General features: G+C 40.7%; 1 protein-coding gene across 4 annotated transcripts in view; it reads right to left on the reverse strand.

Annotated features, from left to right (window-relative positions):
* Window positions 1–14570, reverse strand: part of CTPS2 (CTP synthase 2) — a 110078-nt gene extending 95508 nt beyond the window's left edge. Inside the window, exons 1-3 of one of the 4 annotated variants that reach the window (XM_027533498.1) lie at window positions 14157–14570; window positions 8285–8489; window positions 2431–2601 (exon numbers count right to left, since the gene is read on the reverse strand). In XM_027533498.1, coding sequence (XP_027389299.1) covers window positions 2431–2601; window positions 8285–8489; window positions 14157–14555 — 775 coding nt within the window. In that variant the 5' untranslated portion in view covers window positions 14556–14570. Of the gene's footprint in view, window positions 1–2430; window positions 2602–8284; window positions 8490–13973; window positions 14049–14156 lie in introns of those variants that run through there. The other 3 variants (XM_027533500.1, XM_027533501.1, XM_027533499.1) reach the window with 3 other exon arrangements.
* Window positions 14571–18546: the final 3976 nt, after the last annotated feature.

The raw sequence follows: 18546 nt of genomic DNA on the forward strand, positions 1-18546 counted from the left end.
GCATATAGATTTCTCAGGAGGCAGGTAAGGTGATCTGGTATTCCCATCTCTTGAAGAATTTTCCACAGTTTGCTGTGATCTACACAGTCAAAGGCTTTGACGTAGTCAATAAAGCAGAAGTAGATGTTTTTCTGGAACTCTTGCTTTTTTGATGATTCAGTGGATGTTGGCAATTTGCTCTCTGGTTCCTCTGCCTTTTCTAAATCCAGCTTGAACATCTGGAAGTTCATAGCTCACACACTGTTGAAGCCTGGCTTGAAGAATTTTGAGCATTACTTTGCTAGCCTGTTTCCTACCACATAGGAACTTATGAATACAAGGGGTAAGGGTTGCAGAGGACAAAAGAGAATAATCAGAATTGTTAGGTAGGAAGTTAGCCATGAGCAAGAGGGGTGGTCTAGCCGAAAAGGATGCAAGCTGATGTCTAAACACCAACCCAGACACACCCAGGAGAGCTCACAATATGCTATAGAAATAACCACAGTGGCTTCTCCAACTCCAGCATATGCGCCCTTGATGCACAGCTGTGTCCTCAAGTAACCGTAGCCAGCTTTAAGGGTTCATAAATATTCTATACATACATACATCTGATTATAACAGACTGAATTATGGGAAGGACATGTACAATACAGCCTGTTATTATGTAACCTGCAACTGTCAATCAGCCTTGTGTGTATGCCAATTTGCATTCCCTTTCCTGATTGGTGGTGGGTACAAGCCCTATTTTGCATAGGACAGAATCAAGAGGAGACAGGGAGTATAAAAAGGGAAGCCAAGTGGGAGTTGTTACCACCCCTTTGCCGTTGGTCTGCTCCCATGTCTTGGGAGTGTCTGCTTAATAAAAGAACTATCTGTTTCCACTAGAATCAATCTGATATTTTGTAGAAGTAAACCAACCTGACAGAAACATGTGACCAATGGAAAAGGTTGGTGAAAAAAGTCATCATGTTGCCCTCCTGTTCAATCCCATGTTCCTTCCTACTGCTATTCTTCAAAAGGAAGTAATCATCATCAATGCAAAGATTCAAGAAAAAAGTAGAAAAAGAACATATTAAGGACAAAAAATGACTCAGATCTACACCCAATCAGATATGTGATGAAGATTCCCTATGGATTTCATAAATAAAAGCTAAAGAGAGAAAGATAAAGAAGGCAGAAAAGGGGGCTAAAGCAAACAATGACATTAGTAACAAAGAAAAGACTGATGAAAATACAATCAGGAACATGGAGGATAAACTTGAAGTTTGCATGGTGACATGGTAATAGACACCGTAGTGATCATTTTCAAATGTATAGAAATACCAAATCACTATGCTGTATAACAGGAACTAACATAGTGTTGTAGGTTGTGAAGTTGCTCAGTCATGTCCAGCTCTTTGCGACACCATGGATTGTAGCCTCCCAGGCTCCTCTGTCCATGGGATTTCCCAGGCAAGAATACTGGAGTGGGTTGCCATGCCCTCCTCCAGGGGATCGTCCCAACCCAGGCATCAAACCCAGGTCTCCCACATTGCAGGTGGATTCTTTACCATCTGAGTCATCAGGGAAGCCCCATAGGTTAGTTGTAGGTTAGTTATACTTAAAAAACAAACGGGAAAAAATATATCAGATTTGTGGTTATGGGTCAGGGGAATGGATCTATGAGTGTGTGCTCAGTCATTTCGATTCTTTGTGACCCCATGGACTGTAGCCCACTAGGCTCATCTGTTCATGGGATTTTCCAGGCAAGAATACTGGAGTGGGTTGCCATTTCCTTCTCCAGGGAATCTTCCTGACCCAAGGATTGAACCGGCATCTCCCATGTCTCCTGAACTGCAAGCAGATTCTTTACCACTTGAGCCAATGAAAGCAGATAAAAGGTACAAAATTCCAGTAATAAGTACTAGGGATGTATTGTACAGCATGATAAATATATTAATTATGCTAAATCGCTTCAGTCGTGTCCGACTCTGTGCGACCCCAGAAACGGCAGCCCACCAGGCTCCCCCATCCCTGGGATTCTCCAGGCAAGAACTGGAGTGGGTTGCCATTTCCTTCTCCAATATTAATTATATATATTAATAATTAACATGGTTCTAAGTTATATAAATTAAAAGAGTAAATCCTAAGAGCTTTCATCACAAGGGAAACAATTTTTGTCTATTTCTTTAATTTTGCATCTATATGAGATGACGGATATTCACTAAAGTTATTGTGGTCACCATTGTATGATGTCAAATCATTACGCTATACACCCTAAACTTATACAGTGCTGTACGTCAATTATATCTCAATAAAATTGGAGGTGGGGAAAAAGAAGGAAAGAAAAGAACAGAGGGATTTGAGAAGGACTGAAGCTTGTAAAGCACAGGGACCTCCTCATCTTTAGGTCTATTTTAAGCAGAGAGTGCTCAGCCAACAGGGCCCTCTAGTGTTTGTGGAATATAATACCTTGTACTGTTTTCCCCAGGTAATCGCCACGCCTCTCTTTATTGATCACATGTTGATATATCTTCCCAGTAGTGATGTTGTTGTCTTTATAAAGATTAATATCCAAGAACCTTTCATAATTTCCAAGGTCTAAATCAACTTCTCCACCATCGTTTAAGACAAACACTTCACCTGGGATAAAAAGGCAATGTAAAAATTAAAAATTTGCTTCCAGTAGATTATTTTCCAAAGATGAACACAATATGTTAAAAAGCTGGTAAAGACATTTATAAGCCGTAGTCTATCACTATTTCCTTATTTTAATTGGAAAATTGAGTAATTCTAATCTACCCATGATAATGCATTAGAAAAATTCTAGTATTCTATAATGGTAGTTTTTAAATGCTTACTGAAATTCTGTCTTCAAGATTTAGCTTTTCCAAACTCATCATATACCATATGAGAAAGGGACTTTCAAACAGCAGTTTTAAAAACAAATAGCAACTGACTTCGAAGCATCGGTATCCTAGACTCTGAAATTGGCATAAGAGAATTTTCTTATTGACTCCCATCTTGGGTAAAGACACTATTAAACAGACAGTGGATGAAAAGCAGAGCCTCCATTAGCCCACGGGGTGACTTGGTGAAACTGAGGCCAAAAAGAAAGTGAGCAATAAGCCACCACCTGCACAACAGCACCATCGAGAAGGATATAGATGAAGACTTAATCACACTACGGGCACCTGTGGTGACTACTGGTTATGCATCTGGGTCTCCAGTGTTACTAAGGGCATCAATTTGGAGGACAATGTCCTAATGCCACCTTGTCAGAAATGAACCTCTCCCTGATTAATAAAATTCTATCATTTACTTCTATTGCTAGATGTTCACAGCATAAAAAAAAAAAAAAAAAAAGGAAGGTGGGCTAGCTTCTGAACCTAATCTGAAGCCTTTTATACTCTCATTTATGTATTTCTCATAAGGTACCAGTGGGATCGGAAAGATCTCTAATTTTAAAGACAAAACAACAAAATAATGAAACTCCAATATTTTGTATTTCCCAAATTCCATTTCTAGTTCAAATTCTACTTTCCAATATTTATCAGGAATCACCGATCTATGGGAAAGTCTTTGTACTTTCATCATTTTAACTTCTGACAAATAGGGGAAGATCTCTGAAATCTCTTAGTTAATTCAGGCCAAGTCCAGTTTGGTAATAATCCAGGTATACAGCAAAGGTCTTGAAATTTTAGATTCTTAAATTTTAAAAGTAGTATCTATTATGTTCCTAGGAGAAAAAGAAGGGCTTCCCAAGTGGCACTAGTGGTAAAGAACCCGACTGCCAATGCAGGAGACATAAAAGACGCAGATTCGATCCCTGAGTCGGGAACATCCCCTGGAGGAGGAAATGGCAACCTACTCGGGTATTCCTGCCTGGAGAATCCCATGGACAGAGGAGCCTGGAGGGTTACAGTTCATAGGGTCACAAAAAGTCAGACATGATTGAAGCAACTTAGCATGCACACAGAAGAAAAAGCTGTAGATCATGTCTTCAAAAAGCTTTTTTTTTTAATTTAATGGAATTATAATAAAAATTCCAATGGGTTTTTTTTAACGTGACAGTGAAACTTAATTTGGAAGAAAAACATGTGTGATTACCAAAATAAAACACACAAAAAAGTAAATAAAAATAAAAACCCTTATAAAATAACAATGAGTACAGGAAGATTGAAATATATATGTATTGAAATATTTATATAAGGTTGAAATATTTATATATTTCAATATATACAAATATGAAATAAGATAGCACAAACAAATTCTACACAAAACCAAAATACACCCAAAAGGTCCCTATTACATAAAGGAATTTAATATAAGACCAAAAAAAAGATATCATTACAAATCAAAGTAGGTAAAATACACAGAAATAAATTTCAAGAAATGTATAGGACCAATAAGAAGTTCAAAATTTTACTTCAGAGACATAAAAGCAGGTATGAACAGAATGAAAGCCACTTATAAAGTTCCTGAATAGGCCAGTCAATAATTTCAGTGTTTAATTCTTCCCCAAATTAATTCATAAATTTAAAGGGCAAGTTTGATAAAAGGTCTCTGAAGTTAGTCTTAAAGACAACTAACATTTTGAGGTTAAAAAAAAAAGGAGAAAAGGCATAATGGGGAAGGTTCTGACCTACTTGATAATAAAAAGCTATAGCTATTAAAATGGTGTGTGTGTGTATGTGTGTGTGTGCATGCTCAGTTGTGTCCAACTCTTTGCGACTTCATGGACAGTAGCCCACCACGCTCCTCTGTCCATGGAATTTCCCAGGCAAGAATACTGGAGTGGGTTGCCATTTCCTACTCCAGATAATATGGTGGGCAGGGATAAACAAAGAGATCTGAACAGAACAGAATAATAAGAGAGAAATTTAGTGTATATTAAAAGGTGGTATTTCAAATCAATGGAGAAAGGATGAAATCTTTGATAACTGTGATTAGGAATAGTTACTAACCTCATCTTCATCTTTCATCAAATAAAATTCCAGATGTATTAACAATATTAAAGTAAAAGCAAATGGTGGTGATCATTTTGAAATCTATGAGTGTTGTGTGCTAAGGTGCTTCAGTTGTGTCCAACTCTGTGTGACCCCATGGACTATAGCCTGCCAGGCTCTTCTGTCCATGGGATTCTCCAGGCAAGAGTACTGGAATGGGTTGCCATTTCCTTCTACAGGGGATCTTCCTAACCTAGGGATCGAACCCGCGTCTCTTATGTCTCCTGCATTGGCAGGCAGGTTCTTTACCACTAGTGCCACCTAGAAAGCCTTTGAAATGTATAAAAACATCAAATCACTATGTTGTGCACCAGGAACATAGTGTTATAAGTCAATTATACTTCAAAAGCAAACTCATAGAAAAAGAGATCAGATTTGTAGTTCCCAGAAGCAGGGGTAGGACTTTGTGGAATTGGTGAAGGCAATCAAAAGGTACAAACTTCCAGTTATAATATAAATAAGTATTAGAGATATAAATGTAAAACATGATAAATATAATTAACACCACTCTACGTTCTATATGAGAGTTTTTAGAGCATAAATCCTAAGAGTTTTCATCACAAGGGAAACAATTTTTCACTATTTCTTTAAGCTTGCATCTGTATGAGATCATGGATATTCACTAAACTTATTGTGATAATCATTTCATGATATATATAAATCAAATAATTATGCTATATACCTTAAGCGTATATAGGTATAAGTGCTGTATGTCAATAAAACTGGAAGAAAAAAAATAAAGTAAAAGCAAATGAAACTCTAAAAATGCCAGAAGAAAATACAGATATTTAAATATTTCTGGGTCAGTGAAGCTAACAGGTGACATCAAAGGCAGAAACCATAAAGGAAACAGTGGATATATTTAGTTACATAAACAGTAAAATGAAATTTATCAGCAGCAAACAGAGGTAATATTAAGACAAACTGAAAACAGGGTAGAAATATATTCATGTGGTAAGTATATGTTAATATACTCTGCACAAAGTATTTTTGAAAATCGTTTTTAGAGATCCAAAGGAAAATTGTCATAACACATGGCGTTAGTCAATTTTGCTGCCTACCAAACAACCTTAACATCTCAGCAACTTATAAAACATCTATTGATTTCTCCCTCATGTGACATAGGGGATGTGGGTCAGTTGTGAGTCTACCCCATGTCTTCTTATTCCAGGACTCGGGTTGAAGGAGAAATCTCTCTATGGGGCAGGCAGCTTGAACAGCAGAGGGCAGAAACACAAGATGGACTGAGTGAAATTATGCCATGGCCTATGCTTCAACAAAACATATGTCATATTCACTAAAACCCTACAGAGCAAAACAAATCACATGGCCAAATAAGGTGACCGACCTCTCTGGTTTGCCCAGGAGTAAAAGTATTCCCAGGATTCAAGACTTTCAATTTCAAAAACAGGAAAGTTCCAAACAAACCAGGAAGAGTTCATTACCCTATGCGGCCAAAGGTCAAAGTCAGTGGGGCGTGGAAGTTTACTCACAGAAGGAAGTCAATAAATATATGATTTACCATAGACTCGAATAAGCCATTTCACCAACAAAATGAAAATCAAAGAAATCTAAATTAACATAATGAGATACTCTTTTTTGGTTTTTCATTTACTCTCAGGTTAGTAAAGTTTAAAAAGAATAGTATTCAGCAAAGGTATAAAGCAAACTAAAAAACCTGAAAAACATATCTACCCACCAAATCAGAAATTTTGTATCTAGACATTTATGTTAAAAAAACTGTTTAAGTTTCTTGTCACAGTGTTGCTTATAATATCAATAAATTGGAAAGGATTTCCTATTATTGTGCAGATTCTGTGCAACCTTTAGAAGTATAGAATTTATTAAAATGTCTTCAGGATTAACAGGTACACACTACTGTATATAAAATAAGCAACAAAGATCTACTGTATAGCACAGGAAACTATATTCAATATCTTGTAATAACCTATACTGGAAAAGATTCTGAAAAAGTGTGTGTATATATATATACACACAAAGGGAATGGCAACCCACTCCAGTATTCTTGCCTGGGAAATCCCATGGATAGAGGAGCCTGGTGCACTACAGTCCATGGGGTCAAAACATTCAGACATGATTTAGTGACTAAACCACCAAGCCACCACCATAATGTGTAACTGAATCACTTTGATGTACATCTGAAATATTGTAAGTCAAGTATACTTCAATTTAAAAACTAGTCTGACTGTAAGATTCAGATCATTTAATGTTCAAAAATAAGCCAACTGATCTATGATGTTAGAAGACAGGATAATGGTTACCCTGGTCATTTCAGATGGGGAGAAACTGGAAAGAACATAAAGGGGGTTTCTGTTTTTTGATTTGGGGGCTGTTAACACAGTATGTTGGAGAAGGCAATGGCACCCCACTCCAGTACTGTTGCCCGGAAAATCCCATGGATGGAGGAGCCTGGTAGGCTGCAGTCCATGGGGTCGCTAAGAGTCAGACACGACTGAGCGACTTCACTTTCACTTTCCACTTTCATGCATTGGAGAAGGAAATGGCGACCCACTCCAGTGTTCTTGCCTGGAGAATCCCATGGACAGAGAAGCCTGGTGGGCTTCCGTCTATGGGGTCGCACAGAGTCGGACACGACTGAAGCGACTTAGCAGCAGCAGCAGCAGCAACACAGTATGTTCATTTCATCAAGTGGTATACATATGATTTATACACTTTCTTGCTTGTATGTGAAAAGTTTAAAAGGAAAGTATGTAAGGCCTTGTGCCTTTTTAAAAATAATTAGTATAGAGAATTCCCTGACAGTGCAGTGGTTAGAACTCCATACTTCCAGTGCAGGGGTACAGGTTCAATCCCTGGTCAGGGAACTAAGATTCTGCAAGCTGTGCAGTGTGGCCAATAAATAAATAAAAATAATGAGTATATACATAGAATTTTCAACATTAATAATAATTATTCCAAGTGGTGGGAAATGGATGATTTTTATTTTCTTTAGGTCATTCTATATTGTCAATATAGTCTATATTGTCTGATTTTTTTTCTTAACAATGAGATGTTGAGAAATATATTATCCTTATGATAAAAAAATAACAATAATCCACACTACAAAAGGTACAGTGAGAATGGTATCCTCACATACTGCTTTCCAAAAGTGTGGACTAATTTAGAATGTCATCAGCAATCTTAAAAATGTATCAATAACCACGAGAACCTTCACAGATGCATAATGATCCAGCAACTCTACTTCTGGAATGCTATCTTAAAATTACCCAGATACAAGAAAGAACTGCAATTTGACCCAGTGCTTTATGGGGTGGCGGGGGTGTTCTCCCTCATACCGTGCTCATAAGGTGAAAAAGTGCCTGCATCGATGTTTATATAGGGGTCAATTTTGATGGCAGTCACTCGGAGTCCACATGATTTTAGAATCGTCCCAATACTGCTGGCAATGATCCCTTTACCGATGCCCGAGATGACCCCACCAGTGACCAAGATGTACTTCATTGGCAGAGGAGTGGCTGGGTGCCAGGACCCAGGTATAATCTGAAAGGTAATAAAATTAATGGTCAGGGAAGAGAAACATGTTCTTAAACCAGTAAAGCAGAGAGTGTGTTGAACCAAAATTTCAAAAGCCCACAGCAGCTTTTCTATCTAAGCATTTGGAACAAAGTATTTGGAACAAAAATCGTCTAGGTTTTTCTTTCATGTCGATATTCAGGAAGCTGTGGATACTTTCTGCAAGCAAAATGTCTGGCTTCATTACCCTGATGTTACATTTACCCCAACTTTCATGTGACAAACTTCATCATAAGAAGCCAAAATTCTCTAAGATTCAGAGGCATAGTAAAATGTTTAAGAGATCAGGCTCTGTAGTCAGATCTGTACAACCTGTACCTGTTTCTTCATCTATGAAATGAAATAAAAAGTACCATTCGTTTGGAATATTAATCAGCACTAAAAGAAATGAGCTATCAATCCACAAAAAGACACGAAGGAAACTTAATGCATGTTACTAATTGAAAGAAGTCACTCTGAAAAGGCTACATACTGTACGATTCCAACTATATGACATTCTAGAAAAGTCAAAACTATGAAGACAGTAAAAAGATGAGTGGTTTTCAGGGGTTATTGGGGAAGGGTGAATAGGAGTACAGAGTGTTTTGCTAGGGCAGTGCAACTATTCTGTATGATACTATAATGGTGGATACAGGCCATTATATATTTGTCCAAACTCAGAGAATGTGTAACGCCAAGAGTGAATTCTAATGAAACCTGTAGACTTGGAATGGTAATGATGTGTAGGTTCACTGATTAACGAATGTTCCTCTCTGGTTCAGGATGTTGACAACAGGGAACACTGTGGGTACGGGACAGGAGGTATATGGGAACTCAGTACTTTCTGGTCAGTTTTGCTGTGAACCTAAAATTGCTTTAAAAAATAGTCTATTTTTAAAATCAATATTCAAATATGCCAACATTTTAAAAAATCTTGCAGGTGGTTGTGAGGATTAAATGAGCTAAGGTATAAGTCAGAGGTCAGGAAACCAGGGCCCACAGGTCACACCTGGCCCACTGTCTATTTTTGTACAGTCCCCAAACTAAGACTGTTTTTACATTTTAAATGATTGAGAAATGATCAAAAGAATATTGCATGACACATTAAAATTAAATGGAACAAAAAAATTATATGAAACTCTAACTTCAGTGTCCACAAATCAAGTTTCATTAACACGCAGCCACACCCATCATCTACATACTGTCTAGGGTGCCTTTCTGGCTACAATGGCAGAGTTGAGGAGCTGGGAAAACAGAGGCCTCTGGCCCATAAAACCTGAAATATTTATTATCTTTCATGGAAAATGTTTGCTGATATCTGGCTTAGAGGGGGTCAAATCAACTCCTATATTAACATATTGTTGTTGTTGTTCAGTCACCCAGCAGCATGCCAGGCCTCCCTGTCCCTCACCATCTTCTTAAGTTTACCCAAGTTCATGTCCATTGTATCAGTGAGGCCATCCAGCCATCTCATCCTCTGACACCCTCTTCTCCTTCTGCCCTCAATCATTCATCAAGGACTTTTCCAATGAGTCAACTGTTCGCATCAGATGACCAAAATACTGGAGCTTCAGCTTCAGCATCAGTCCTTCCAATGAGTATTCAGGGCTGATTTCCCTTAAGATTGACTGGTTTGGTCTCCTTGCTGTCCAAGGGACTTTCAGGAGTCTTCTCCAGCACCAAAAGTTAGCTCCTAATGTCACTATCAATTAATAATAAATGTATCCTCCTTAACTAAGCATGTGGAACACTGAATCTGTTCCTTACCCATCTATTTCATCATATAGAAATATTCAAGCAGGAGAAAAAAGAAAATATTATGTCATAAAGAAATTTTATTTGACTTTGCCGCTGCTGTCTGATCCAAACCCTTTTGTTTTAAAGGCAGACAGGGAGTCCATGAGCTACTTGGTTTTCTCTACTCTGAGTACTATTGCTTTTCTCTTGAGCATCGCCAGGGGCTGTGCGCCTGTGCATTTCACCATGCGCATGAAGGTGAGCCTTATAGTCCTGGGCAGGCCAACTGCCAACAGAGTGAAACTATTAATATAAAATTGCCAGTCATAAAATTTTAAAATAAATTAATTAAAATTTAAAAATTCAAAATAATTAGAAATTGCAAGTATAAGAAAAGACAGTCACTAACAAAAACTAATAGCTATAAATCCCACTTTCTATTGCAACTCACAATTTTTTTAAATACCTGGAAATTAAGTGTAAGTGCAATCAGGTAGGAATAATTTCAGTTCCCTGCTTATCCTATGTCTGTCGTCCCCAATGAAATGACCATTCTGAGTTTGTAGTTTCCTCTACTTGCAAAACAAACTAGCTTAACTTAAGAGATGTAGAGTTAGCTCACCTCAGAGCTGTGAGTTCTTTTTGATCACCACCAGGGTGAGTAGACTGAAGTCATCCAAAATATACAAGTCCCATCCCAAATAGCTTCCATAAGTCTCTGGGCCTGCCTTTCTCTACACACTACAGTTGATCACATTCAATGTCATCGTTCCTCTTTACTAGCCACCTGGCCATCCACCCACTCAACCTGAGCTAGATTTAGCCTACAAGCTTCTCAGTCCAAACACAGAATGCTCCTTCTATGGATCCAAAATGTATCTAAATCTTCCTCTTACCACTCCTACTAGCCCAGGTAGTTGGTAGAATGGGAATTTCATCACAGTCTTCCAGTACTTATCCCACTGTTGATTTTTTTCTATTTTGATCAATGCCCCTCCTCTGGAGTCAGACAGCCCGAGTTCAAGTGCTGACTCTGTCACTCATAGCTATGACCCTGGGCACCTTCTCCAACTTTTGCAAACTTTGATTTTCTCCATCTGGGCAGTACACAGAAATAATACCAGCGCCTGCCTTATAGAGTTGTGTAGGCATTTCCAAAGAGAGCGCCTAAGTGCTGAATGAAGGTTGGCTCTTATTTTTCAGAGCCACCTACGCACTGATTCAGTCAGCTAACAAATGTTTACTGAAAATCTGTTAGGTAGGGGAGGAAAATCTTCCACCCCAAAATGTGCCTCTTTGGCATGAGGATTAATTTCGTTTGATTATTTTTAAGAAACAAGGACTCAGTAAGTCTTTCTTTTTTACTGTCCCCCCCCACCCCCGCCTTGCCGCCTAAGGAATTTAGATAAAGAACTTGTTCCCAGAATAGAGCTATTACCAGAGATATGGGTTGGCAAAAAAAATTCCTTCAGGTTTTTCTATAACATTTGATGGAAAAACCCAAACGAACTTTCTGATCAACCCAATATTTTCCGAGACTATGAGCTAGATGTAGTGTCAGAAGCTCTTAGCGATCAGAATCTACTCTGGGTACCACTGTCTCTGCCTGGCCCAGCACACATTTGTTTAGGGAAATATTAGCCTGTCTCCAAATTAATTGCCTTCTTCCCTCTTCAAGTCCCAAAACACTACCTCCAACATCCTCTTTCATCTTGAGCTGAAGATACTAAGAAAGGTGAGGGTTTCAACCCTTTTGGCAAGTGACTCAGTTTTCCTGAGTCTCTCTCAAGAATTATTAAACTTTTAAAAAATTTTCTCCTATGAATCTGTCTCATGTCAATTTAATTCTTAAGTTAGTCAGAAGAACTTAGAAGGACAGAAGAAAATTTTCCTCCTCAAGGACAATTACATGCTTGATGTGTTCCCAGATGCTGTGTGTATGGGGGTGAATATAAAATCAAGGTTCCTGCCCTCCTGGTTTTCACCTTTCCTGTGGGATGAAGGGGCAAATAAGCGGCACTTATTCCTGCACTGTCACACTATTAAAATGACTTCTCATTTATAAAAAGTTAGCAACATGGAAAAATGCCATAAAAACGGAAGAGTATTCATGAGAAGGTACATTATGTGGTTGTCAGAAAGCCTAAGAATATTTCATGTAAAATATACTTATAAGCATTATATTATCTATTATATAAGACATTATATTATCTCAACTGCTTTTTAAAATTAAGGCTGCTCAAGTCACACTAAAATGCTACATTTTAATATATTTAGGTGGTTGGGTTGCAGGAAAGTATCAGTTTTCCACATTTTCAAAAGCACAAGATAACTTTTTAAGCACATCAGATATTTTGCAAAGTTCTTTTTGAAAACGTAACTTAAAAATAGAAAATATAACTTAATATAAAGGAGACACCTAGTCCTTTCCATCTCTTTTAAGCAAACAAGTAAGTCTGAAGCAAAATTTAAAACAGTAGAAAAAGCAGATTCTTCACGCTCCTTCTAGAATCAGGACTTTTTTACTCTTGTGAATTACATTATTTACATTGACTCACAGGCAGTGAGCAGAACCAACTGTAAAATAGGGGTGTGTAGAGCTGTCCGCTATCCAATAAAAACATAACGTTTGTGTAATTTTAAATTTTCCAGTCGCCATATTAAAAAAATAAAAAGAAACAGATTAAGGTCATTTTAATAATATCTTATTTAACCCAATGTATCCAAAATACTATCATTCAACACATAATCAATGTAAGAATATTTTGGTGAGGTAATTTACATCTTTTTTTTTTTTTGCTACTGTCTTTCGAAACTAGGTGTGTCTACTTAAAGCACATCTCAGTTCACACACTTGCCACATTTCCTACTCTAAAGAGTCACATGCTGTGAGTAGCTACCGCACTGGACAGCTCAGGACTAGAGCAACTGGGAAAAAAAAAAGTCAGAGGCAACAAGAGACACCTTCTCGATGACGGCCATTTAGAAAGCAGTCAAAAACAAAAGAATACTTACTGAATTAGCCCACTTTATGGAAATTCTAGAACCGGCAACACTAAGCTCTGATGAAAATCAAGGGGTGAGGGCAGTTGTGGATTGACTGGAGAAGAGCACGAGGGAACTTTCTGGAGTGATGGAAATGATCTAGGTTTACGTTTGGGTAGTGGTTACGCGGGTGTATAATTTGTCAAAATCCCTTATCGGCACGCTTAAAATGAGGGCATTTTATTGAATGCAAATTAGACATCATATGTGAAGAAACTGTTGAAGAAAGAAAGCTATGTTGTAGCAGCAGCCGACTCGGGCTCAGCGCGCTCTAACCAGCTAGGAACCGGGAAACGAGAGTCGCGGGGCGGAGGAGGAGACAGAAAGGCCCTCTCCCTCGGCCCTGGGCTGCACTTCCTCCAACGCCATCTCGGGGCTCCCGGGGCCCGGGAGAAACCGGGCTGGGGACGCTGCGGGCCCCGGCGCCCGATTCCGAGGCCAGGCGCGCGCAGAAGCGCCGCCTGGGGACGCGGCGCTCCGGAGCCAGGGCCGCTGGCCGCCCCAGGGCGGGCTCCCAGGGCCCCGGCCCCGCCCGGCCGCTGTCGGCCCGCGGGCAGAGCGCGCGGGGTGCAGGGACGCGCGCGGCGGCCGCCCTCGGAGGGGACAAAGGCGCTCGGCCTCACGTGCACGCCGGGCCCGGGGCGCGGGCAGGCGGGCGGCCCCGGCGCGGAGGCCCCGGCGGGGGATTACCTGTGAGCCGGCGGCGGCGGCGCAGAGGACGGCCGGTTGAGCCGCCGGGCTCCGCCTCGAGGCCCGCCCGCGCTCACCTGTCGGCTGAAGAAGAGGCCGCCGCCAGGGGTGTCCCGAGCCTCCCTCAAGGTCCCTCCCGCCTCCCGCGCGGACCTCGGGGTGCGCGGCGCCCTCCTAGCCCACCTTCCCCTCTCCTGCCGCCGCGGGCCCCGCTGACTCACTCCGGTGAGCTCGGGGTTGGCACCCGGGGTTGTGCCACGCTCCGAAACAAGCGGCCCCGAAGTGAGTCCTCTGGCGCCGGCGGCTTCCCGTCACCCTCCGCCCTGGACGCACTCGGCCCCAGGCCTGGCTCAGCCCCGGGGACTGCCCCTCCCCTCCGCGGCTGGCTGAGCACCGGCACCTCGGGGACGCGGGTGAATGCCACGTCCCGGCGCCCCGGCCCCTCGGCACGCCCAGACCCTGCTCGGGCCCAAGCGTCAGGCTCTCGACGCCGGAAAGGGCTTCTGGGTCGCTGAGAGGAACTGCGGGAGCGCCAAGCGGAGGACGACGCTCAGACGGAGTGCGGCCCTGTGAGGGGCTCATGCTATGGGGAGAGGGCTACACCTCTATTGGAGTCAGTAAGGTTCCTGGCCAGTACGCGTGTAGAAAACATTAAAATTAAAAATGCTAGGGGGTAGGGGGATGACAATCAGGGCTTCGCCGAGTGACTTTTTAAAGAGGATGGTTGGTGCCTTGGTGCCAAGAAAGGACACAGGTTAAGGCAAAGGGAAGAACATGCACAAACCACTGAAGGAGAAAGGATCTAACTAGGGACAACAGGAGGGTTTGGAGTGAGATGGAAAGGCTGGGAAACGTGAAAATTTTGACTAGCCAGCCAGGTGAGTCACTAGAGGGCCCAGTGAGGTGAGCATCACTGAAGACCCAGTGGAGTCTAGAAACCATTACTGTACAATGAGCTCCACCTATAGTTGTGCAAGGTATCTATAGGTCGACATATAAATACTGATACTGTGATAAAACCGGAGTTTGATGATTGAGTAGAAGGATGAGAGTGAGGAAGTTAAGGGCACTCAAAGAATGTGAGATGGTGACGCACCAGGGGCCTAGTCCCCAGAAGAAAGGAAGGGAGAGGAGCAGGGAGGAGATAGACTGGAACTAAGAAGAGAGATGGTGACTTCGCTGGTGGTCCGGTGGTTAAGACTCCACGTTTTCAATGCAAGGGGCGGGGGGTTGATCCCTGTTTGGGGAACTGAAATCCCACATGCACCACAGCGCTGCCAAGAAAAAGAGAGAGATAGACCAAAAGATGAGGGCCTGTGGGGATGAAGGGACTGAGGAGTTGTCACCAGACTGTGGGTGTCAGCGATGTCAAAGGGAAAGAAATCCCAGGAGATGATCCAGTTTAGGGTCTGACCCTGACATGGAGTCAAGTGAGATGGGCATCACTGGAATTGGGCCTAGGGCTCACCAGGCCAGTGTGGGGCGCATTGAGGACCCCCAGAAGTATGTCAACAATTGGAGGAGTCAATCGAGGCCAAGGAACCAAATCTTCAGTGAACGTGGAGGAGCAATGAGGAAGCTAGTAGATAACAGCAACTAGGAGGGTAGAGGGAGGGTTGGCAAAATTCAATTTTTTTCTTTTTAAGGAGGAAACACCTTATAAAAAGGCAGGAAGCACAGAGGACTTTGGTGTAAAACAAGTCTTCCAGAAGACCCAGCACAAAGGATGCTTGTGAAACAGGTTCACATCGATGATAATACTTAATACTTCATGCCACATATGTAAGGCTTCCTTCTACATTTCAGTATTTCATTTCCTTTTTACAACCAGGACAGTTATTAAGATCCCCTTTTTTATACTGCAGAATCTGAGGCTTAGAGATGTGAAATGCCCTGACCAAAAAGTCTGTCCCCAAAGCCAGACTCTTCATCACAGGATATAAGGCCTCATCTTAATTCTATTAATCTACGAGGCAAACAGATGATGGATACTCTGTGAATACAAAGGGATTATTATAACTACAGTATCATTAATCCAAAATGGGAAAAGATTTGAGGAGAAAAACAAATTTGATAACACAAGTAAGACTGACTGACTTGTGTGGGATCAGAGTATGTCTTCCCTCACCAGGTGCTTATATAGCATTGGGGATAAAAAAAATTTTTTTAATGAGAAAAGGAATTCCGTGGCAGTTCAGTGGTTAAGACTCCACACTTCCACTGCAGGGGACACAGGCTCAATCCATGGTCAACTAAGATCCCACCAGCCACATGGCAAAAAAAAGAAAATCTGTTATTAAGTTGACTGCTCATGTTCTTTTATAATCTTTTATTTTGAAGAATTCTACCCTTCAGGACAATTGTAACAGGATGTCTGGCATTTGCTTCAAATTAATACAGGATAGGGGGAAACAGATGGGGATACAGATGATACAAACCTCACCAGGGATTGATAACTGTTGAAGCTCAACTTTTAGGTTGGTTTTCTATATATTTAATTTTCCACAATAATATGTAAACTCCAACTCTTTTAAACACATACACACAATAAAATTAGCACAATTTAAAAATTAATGATCCATATGTTCATCACACATGAATGGGTAAATAAAATGTGGAGTATACACACAATGGAATACTATCCAGCCTTTTTCAAGATAGCTTTTTTCATTATATTCAATGATTTCAATATTTAGATTTCACTTATAAGTGATGACATACAGTATTTGTCTTTCCACATCTGGTTTATTTCAGTAAGCACAGTATCCTCCAGGTCCATCCATGTTGCTCAGATAGCAAAATTCTGTTCTTTTTTATGGCTGAGTAGTATTCTGGTGTGTAGGTGTGTATACAAACCACATCTTTATTCATTGATATGTTGATGGACACAGGTTGCTGCCATACCCTGGCAATTGTAAACAATACTGCCATGAACATTAGGGTGCATGCAGGATCACATGGTAGTTCTCTTTTTAGTTTTTTGAGGAACCTCCATACTGTTTTCCACAATGGCTTCAGCAATTTACATTCCCAACAACAGTGTACAAGCATTCCCTTTTCTCCACATCCTCACCAACATTTGTTATTTGTGTCATTTTGATGATAGCCATTCTGACACGTGTGCGTTGATATCTCATTGTGATTTTGATTTACATTTCTCTGATAATTAGAGACGTTGAGTATCTTTTCATGTGCCTGTTGGCCATCTGTATGTCTTCTTTGGAAAAATGTCTATTCAAGTCTTATGCCTATTTTTTAATCAGGTTGTGTGTTTGTTTTTGATATTGAGTTGTATAAGCTGTTTTTGTATTTTGGATATTAACCCCTTATCAGTCATGTCCCTTGCAAATATATTCTCCCATTCAGTAGATTGTCTTTTCATTTTGTGGATGGTTTTCTTTGCTGTACAAAAGCTTTTAAGTTTAATTAGGTCCCATTTGTTTATTTTGGCTTTTGTTTTCTTTGCCTTAGAAGACAGGTCAAAAAAAAATATTGCTACAGTTTATATCAAGGAGTATTCAAAGTAGCCTTTTAAGCCAGAATATTAAGGAAGTTCTAACACATGCTACAACATGGATGAACCTCAGGGACATTTGCTCAATGAAATGAACCAGTCACAAAGACAGTTGTGGTATAATTCCACTTATGTGAAGTTCCTGGAGTAATCAAAAATCAGAGACAGAAAGTAGCTTTGTTGCCAGGGACTAGGGGAAAGGGAGATAGGGTTGTTGTTTAGTGGGTGAAGAATTTCAGTTTTGCAACTGAAAGAATTGTGCAGACTGGTTCCTTAACAATGTGTATGTAGTTAATACTATTTAATTGTACACTTAAAAACTGGTTACAGTGGTAAATTTTATGTTTATCTACCACAATTAGGGTCTTCCCTGGTGATTCAGTGGTAAAGCACCTGCCTGCCAATGCAGGGAACGTGGGTTTGATCCCTGGGTCAATAAGATCCCCTGGAGAAGGAAGTGGCAACCCACTCCATTTTTCTTGCCTGGGAAATGCATGGACAAAGGAGCCTGGCGGGCTATAGTCCATGGGGTTGCAAAACAGCTGGACATGACTTAGTGACTAAAAGAACAACCACAATAAGAATTTTTTAAATTTAGTTTCTTAATCTCATAAACTAAGCAGTGCCCAAATTTCCAATTCTTACAACGTCAAAAAGTTTTCCCCATTGTATCTGAGGATCTAAATAAAATCCACAAGTTGCCATGGGTCCTCTCTTAAGCCATGCTTAATCTATAGAGTCCCCTTTCCCCTTTCCTTACAATTTATTTGAAAAAACGAGGTCGTCTGCCTGTGGTTTCTCACAGCCTAGATTCTGCTCCTTATATCCTGACGTGTGTCCTATAATAGTTTCCTCCATCCTGAGCTAGGTTTGATGTGGACTCAGGAAGAGCTTAGGGCTTCCCTGATATTTCAGTTGGTAGAATCCGCCTGCAATGAATGAGATCCAAGTTCTATTCCTGGGTCGGGAAGATCCATCCCAGTATTCTTGGGCTCCCCTTGTGGCTCAGCTGGTAAAGAATCCGCCTGCAATGCGGGAGACCTGGGTTTGATCCCCAGG

The sequence above is a fragment of the Bos indicus x Bos taurus genome, chromosome X (assembly GCF_003369695.1).
Source record: "Bos indicus x Bos taurus breed Angus x Brahman F1 hybrid chromosome X, Bos_hybrid_MaternalHap_v2.0, whole genome shotgun sequence".
Classification (NCBI taxonomy): Eukaryota; Metazoa; Chordata; class Mammalia; order Artiodactyla; family Bovidae; genus Bos; species Bos indicus x Bos taurus.